Here is a 6864-nt window from a genome sequence, read left to right on the forward strand (position 1 = left end):
GTACACTATCGTTCCTGTACCTGTAAGGAAGTGTCATGGGGGAAAGCTCAAGCCCCACATACATGTTCAGGGTCATATTGATCACAGTGTAACTGAAATTACTATTAACTTTTTTTTTGTCTGTGGCATATAATATGGTCCCTTACGTATATCATCTGGGAATTTTGATAACTAGACTCCTAGGTCCCTTTTCTGGGAGTGGAAAAGAAAACTGCTGCTGATCAGATCACCTAGTTCTGCACTCAGCCTCCAACAGCAATCATCAAGATGCCTCCTAGAAACTTACAAACGGGCATAAAGCTTAAATCTCGTCCCTTGTTGTGTGTCTCCAGCATCTGCTATTGAGGAACACTGCCTCTATATATGAAGGTTTCTTTCTGGGCAGGCATCCTATTCAGCCGCTGACAGACCTATCTTCCAAATGCAAGGCCCACAATACCTTGAAGCCTTATTCCTTTCGCCCCGAGCAAAAGGAGACGCTCCAGGACGCCAGGCTGCAGCGCGGCCAAGGAAGCCATCACCAGCCTTCAAGCCAACTCCATTTGGGCCGCACAACAGCCAAGCCCTTTCACCCCAAGCTTGGAGCCGAGAAAGAGGGGAGCCATCAAGGCGCAGCAGCCGGGCGATCCTCCCCATCCTCTGGGGCTCCGGGCAGGGGTGGGAAGGAAGGGGCGGCAGGGGGCTTGTTGCGCTCGCCAGAAGGCGGCGCTACATTTCCCCGTGTTGCAGGAGTGTGGTAGCTTCACAGACGGAACAGCCCCCCGCAACCAAGCCCACGGAGCCTCGGGCAGAGAAGCCGCGGCGGCGCCGAGGCCACTTCCGTGCGGGGGGAGAGGGGAAGGAGCCGCAACCGGGCGGCGGGAGGTGAAGGGCCGCGCACAGCCGCTCCGCTCTGCTCCTCCCCGCCACGACCCTGACCGCAGGGACTCACCGACGGACTGCAGGGCGGGCTCAGCGGCTGCAGCCCCACCGCGGGGACCATCCTCCTCCCGGGAGGCCTCCTCGCTCCCTCCCCCACACTCGCATCGTATCCCTTTGCGCACATACACCGATGGTCCCGCCCTCCTTCCAGGGCAGCCAATAGGCAGCAACTTCGCCGCCCAGCTCCGTCCATCAGGGGTCCCGAAAAAGGCAGGCCTAGCCGGGAGAAAGGCGAGACCCGCCCACTAAAGCCTTATTTGGCTGCAGGATGAGCCCAGCTTTGGATGGATGCGAGAGAAGGGTTAGATTGAGGGGAAACAGGAACTGCTTGAGAGGCCAATGAGCGGTTGGAAACGAAGGGGGAGGGGAGATTGGTAAGAGCTGTCCGCAAAGGCCGAAATCAGCCTTGATAGAAGCGCACGTCAAACATTCATTGTTTTATTCTACACATGCACAGCAACAGAAAAGCTCTTTAACTGGCGCGTGTGAAATAGCTTTGCCGCCTGCTTTTTCCCAGACTGGGTTGGCTGCTAATTTCTTGCCGAATTCTGCCAGTCCTGTAAAGTTGGTGCTGGCTCTGGCCTAGGCCTAGCTGCTACTGAGATAGAAAATCAGTGTCCGAGTTGTGCCATCATATGAGGCTTCATGTTGGGGTCTCATATGTCTGAATGTGCTCCGTTAAAAAAATATCATTAGACGTATATAACTTTTGGGTGAAGGGCAGATTATAAATACATAAATAGAAGTAAATGTCAAGGAGATAGCTAGGCAAGAATATTTCTTCCTAGTATTGCACTTGTATATAAATTTTTTTTGGGGGGGTAGTTAGAAGAGCGCTGTATCATGTGAGCTCTCATCTGCAATCTTAATTTAAACCACATTCACACAATACATTTATTCCACTATTATTCCACTTCAACAATCATGGCTTCCCCCCAAGAACTCTTGGCAGTAGAGTTTGTAAAGGGTGCTAAGAGTTGTTAGGGGTTACCTATTTTCCACACAGAGCTACAATTGACAGAGTGGTTTAGCAATCCCTGTTCCCAGAGAACTCTGTGAATTGCAGGTCTGTGAGGGGAATAGGGGTCTCTGTTCAACACCCTTCACAAACTACACATCCGAGGATTCATTGGGGGAAGCCATGACTGTTTAAAGTGGAATAATTGTGGAATAAATGGTGTGAATGTGGTCCCAGACTGGTAAAGCGGAGTGGAAAATTCTATAAAATTGAATAAAGTAAAAAAGTTTCATTTTCAGATAATCTAACAATAACCAGAAACACCCCCAACAGAACCCCACTCCATCCCCCTCTTCCCAACCTCCCCATACCCCTCCCATATTTCCCCCACCCTCCATAATCAACCTATACAATGCCAAGGGAAAAATACACTGTCTAGGAGAGAAGCCCCATTACATACCAACATTTCAAAAGAAAAAAATGTTAACTACACAATCCATAAGCTCTTAAAGAGAGCTGGAACTTGTCCGGTACTGTTGTGCCTATTTATATTTACAGCAGACCAGTCTGCCATAAAGTTGTCTTTTTTCTTTTTCCCTTTAGAGAGCCTTAATTTTGTTGCTGTGTGTGGTTGTGTTGCTAAATTTAGTTTAAAAGCAGCACCACAGCAGTAGAGAGTAACAGCGGATGTTGAAATGCGAGTGTGCCAGCATGTGTATGCGTTTACCTAAGAAAGCAGGCTTTTACCCTGCATCAGGATCACTGAGACTGGAGACTTAGTAAAATAAGAAAAGCTACTTTATTTATAGAACTACATAGTAGATAGAAATGCAAACCTAGTTCTAACTTACTAAGTTGGAGGCGTAACTCCCAGGTGTAGGAGTTAGCCCCATGGCTTGGAGAGAGAGCAGAGACAAAGGGATGTCTCCTCTCTCCCGGACAGTTGGAAAAGAAAGAAATGGAAAGGGCAGAAGGAAGAGGGGCAGGTAAGCTTCCCTGAAGACGGAACAGTCTCTAGCGCCAGAAGGAAGTCAGTCAGAGCATCACAGGTAAAGGTAAACAAGCCTATCCATGTGAAGGACCCTAGCTCTATCTTCCCTCTGGAACATAAACAGAAGAACAAAACAGGAGTTGCTCTTGCCCCACTTCCCAACAAATTTTGGGGTCAGCTTTTCAAGCAATAGAATCTCCCACACCTTCCAATACCAGTGATCCAGAGAGAGGCCTGCTAAGTCCTTCCAGAACATGCTATTAATAATCAGGCTGCAACCTGCATATGACCTAACAGCTTTTTATATAAAATATCACTATTTTCATTCCTTCAATAAAGCAAACTCTGGTGTCAGTTGTATTGCTTGACCTGTAATCTTTCTGATCTCCCCTTTTACAGTACCTGAGTCCAGAAACTCACTACTTTTTGACATTCCTGCCACCACATATGCTTATACCCTCCAGCCCTCGTAGGGCTCAACAAGGAGCTGCCCCCAGTCATAGCTTTCAGAATACCTGTACAGCCCATGTTTGCAAATGTAAACAAATGTTCATTTGTTGCATTCCCACTTTACATTTTGTATTTAAAATTTCTTAGGTAAACTTTAAAAATGTGAAATTGGCCTTAGAAATACATAGTCAGATGAACAAGGATGAGGTTAGTGCACAAACATTTTTCTAAAACGTTACAGCACTATTGGGGTGCAATAGCTATTGCCATGGAATTAATTTTCCTGTACCTTCACCGTGCCCTTTGCCCTGTGAGACAAAGTGAGGAGTGAAGAGTGTTCTAAAATGCTGGCAATGATATTGTAGCAAGATGCTAACTTCTTGTATGCCCAACCAACTCCTGGCACAAACTCGAGCTGTATTATGGAGACTCATCAGGAAAACTTCAACGACTGGATTGTACTTCCCATGAAAGATGTCACCCAAACTTCCAGAAAATATTGCAAGTGAGAGATCCTGATCTGTGTCAGCACATGACAAACTGAGAAACACAAGAATGCAGTGTCATTTTTACCAGTGGAATATGGTGTCCTGAAATGGGTTGCTTCTTCCATGATATCTAACAGGCAGAGTTTATGCAACTTTGATTTAGAAATGTTGTCTCTTGACATCCCCAGGAATCAGGGCCGATTCACACAGAGGTTAAACTTCGGATTAAAGATGCAGCTTTTGGCATTGCGATAGAATTGCAAGGTTCACACTTCTCACCTTCCAATCCACTGTTTTCCATTCACACAACTGATGTTCCTCTGGAAAAGTTTAGTATTGCTCTTTCCTTGTGGCCCCACTCACAAATTTACATGTTTAGTCCCTCAGGAGTATCCACATTGCTAATGGAGAAGGGGAGGGATTTTTCTTTCAGATTATTATTATTTATTGGATTTATTAGTTGCCCATCTGGGAGGTTGTCCAGCCACTCTGGGAGACATACTGCCAAAAATATAAATTACATTAGACAATAAATTAGCACATTAAAATCTTGTCAATTGCACACTGAAACTGGGAGGGGGCGTGAAATAGACACAGAAAAACCTTTTTATGTCAGTTTCATTTCCTCCAGCAGTATTTATTATAAAACTAAATTGGCGCTGGAAAGTGGTGGAGGCACAGCTGCTGCGACTGCCCAACCTGACTTTCAGCAGGAGCCCAGCAACCACAGCCTCCACTTCAGTGAGCACTGCCAGACCATGCAGGCGGCAGCGACAGCTGAAGCCAGCACTTGCCCAAGCATAAATGTTGAGCCTTGGTCTTCCTGCCAGGCACCCGCCTCTGGCTCCTTAGATCATGGCAGTTGCCGCCGAGAGACTGAGCTGGAAGTTGCTGGGGAGGAAAGCCCCTGCCAGGTCCACATGACAGAGCAAGTCAAGAAGCTGGCGAAGTACCCGGCTGTGGTGGAAAAGCAGGACAAGTACCTACGGCAATTATTTATAGTAACCCCCTTTTTAAAAATTAGGTATGTATGTGTGTGCACGCCTTCTATCACATCGGGGGGAAAGGAAGGCTAGAGTGACCAGAAGTGGCTGTGTTAAGCCAATAGAAACAAAATAAAATTCATGGAGAGTTTAGTGGGTGGAGAAAGGGGAGTACCCAGCAAAAAACATTGGAACACTTACATGTAGGAATGTGGCGAAGCAGAGACGGTTTTTCCTTCACTTTTCGCATTTTCGGGGGATTTGTTTAATACGGATTTAACAGGGAAAGCAGCGACACACCTTCGTCTTGCCTGCAACGTCATGTGAACCCTGCGAATTAAATGGGGATACAAGTAGCACCAATCTCGCAGCAAGTCCCTGTGTGAACCAGCCCTTAAACTGGAACATTGGTCACTTGGCTTGAAAGTGCCTTCTCAAAGCAGATGAAACCCACATAGTCACTCTGGATACCAACCTCTAGCACCCCAGGCAGGAAATCTTTATTGCTAATTTGAGTCTCCTCCTCCTTTCCCTCTCCGCATGTCCTCTGTTTCAGTTTCCATTCTGGCAAAGTCCTAAGACTGTGTGTTCCTAAAGCTGGTCTGCTAAATAGTCCATGCTGTTGGAAGAAAGGCTTGTTCCACCTCCTTATTTTGGTATCGTAACAAGCATGTTTAGGTAGGAGAAACCAAAAATCCCACATTGGCTGAATATTCTTTTTAAAACAAAACAAAAGATTACTGAGTGCATTATATTCCAAACTAGAGGATAATTAAGGAAAATATTACTATTTAAGCTATTCAAAAATTTAAGCAATGATAGAAGTAACATTCTTCTTCCTCCATGCTCCCTAGCTTACCAGTGGGGTGAAAATATGTTGCTATCTTTTACAAGCTATGTAAGTTTTCTTGTAATAGATGAGTGTATACTCACAAAACAATTAAATGTTGCATAATTCCAGTACTTCTGGTGTTTTCTCCTGACGTCTGTCAGTTTAGGGGGAGAAACTTCTCAGCTTGACAGCTAGATTTCTTAGAATCCTGTAAGAAACTATAGATGTCCAAAATGATATGAAGTAATAAGCCATTAGTTGGTCCAAATAACAGGATCGCAGTGTGAGAATCATCTCCTGGGGCAGTAGGATATGCAGGAGCATTGTTAATGAAAGATAGACATTAGTCTGTAATTTTAATTGATAGCCACCTTGACATGCAATATGGCAGATTATAAATCTCTTAAATAGGCTCTGATGTATTATAAAACCTCTGAGGGGGGATCCTCAAGCAAAAAAGGGGTCCCTCATGAGGAGAGTGTTCTACCTTGGGGTTAGGCAGCTGGTCTTTGTTTCAGCAGCCACTGTACTTACAACAGAAAAAGCATCTTCTCCTTACTTCAAAGTGTAACGGAGTATATCCTTTCTGAAATACAGGAAGCTGCTCTTAGAATGTCAAAGTATTCGTCCTTTGAAGTCTTTGCCAAGCACCGTTTTGCAGTGTAACATAAGCATGATCAAATGTTCCCTTAAGGCATATTTAAAAGCGATGGGGTAGAGGCATGGCACCAGCAACATCCCTGGGTGTGCCAGCCCCACATGCTCTGCCCCTGCTTTAGTGCAAAGTCTGTGTTGGCTTATGGAAGGGCTTTTTTAAACCTAGCAGAACAGTTGGATTGGAACACAGAAAACAGCCTTACACAAGTCAAACCATTGGTTTCCTGTCAATACTGAGGTCACATTCAGCCCATACATTTAAAACACATTTGTACCACTTTTAACAGTTGTGAATTCCCCCCAAGAGCTCTGGGAACTGTAGTTTACCCATAAGAGCTAGAGTTCCCAGGATTCTTTGGGGGAAGCGATATGTTTTAAATTATGGTGTGGTTGTAACCTGACAGTCAGTGGCTCTCCAGGGTTTCAGACTAGTCTTTTCAAGCTTCTCACACCTATCCTCACATTACGTGCTTAGAACAAGATAGACAAAATGCTTAGATACATCCAACGCCTGTGTCTGCCGTCATGAAACCAACCAGAGGAGAGGCAACCCTGGAGTTAATCCTAATGATGCCCAGAGGATA

The 6864-nt window shown here is 45.4% G+C and overlaps 1 protein-coding gene across 4 annotated transcripts in view; it reads right to left on the reverse strand.

Moving 5' to 3' along the window:
- The window catches only part of USF3 (upstream transcription factor family member 3), a 31415-nt gene extending 30332 nt beyond the window's left edge, over window positions 1-1083 (reverse strand). For 2 of the 4 annotated variants that reach the window (XM_061638154.1, XM_061638163.1), the window contains exon 1: window positions 932-1083. In XM_061638154.1, coding sequence (XP_061494138.1) covers window positions 932-1045 — 114 coding nt within the window. In that variant the 5' untranslated portion in view covers window positions 1046-1083. The other 2 variants (XM_061638172.1, XM_061638179.1) reach the window with 2 other exon arrangements.
- Window positions 1084-6864: the final 5781 nt, after the last annotated feature.

Source organism: Rhineura floridana, chromosome 1 (assembly GCF_030035675.1).
Source record: "Rhineura floridana isolate rRhiFlo1 chromosome 1, rRhiFlo1.hap2, whole genome shotgun sequence".
NCBI classification, from domain to species: domain Eukaryota; kingdom Metazoa; phylum Chordata; class Lepidosauria; order Squamata; family Rhineuridae; genus Rhineura; species Rhineura floridana.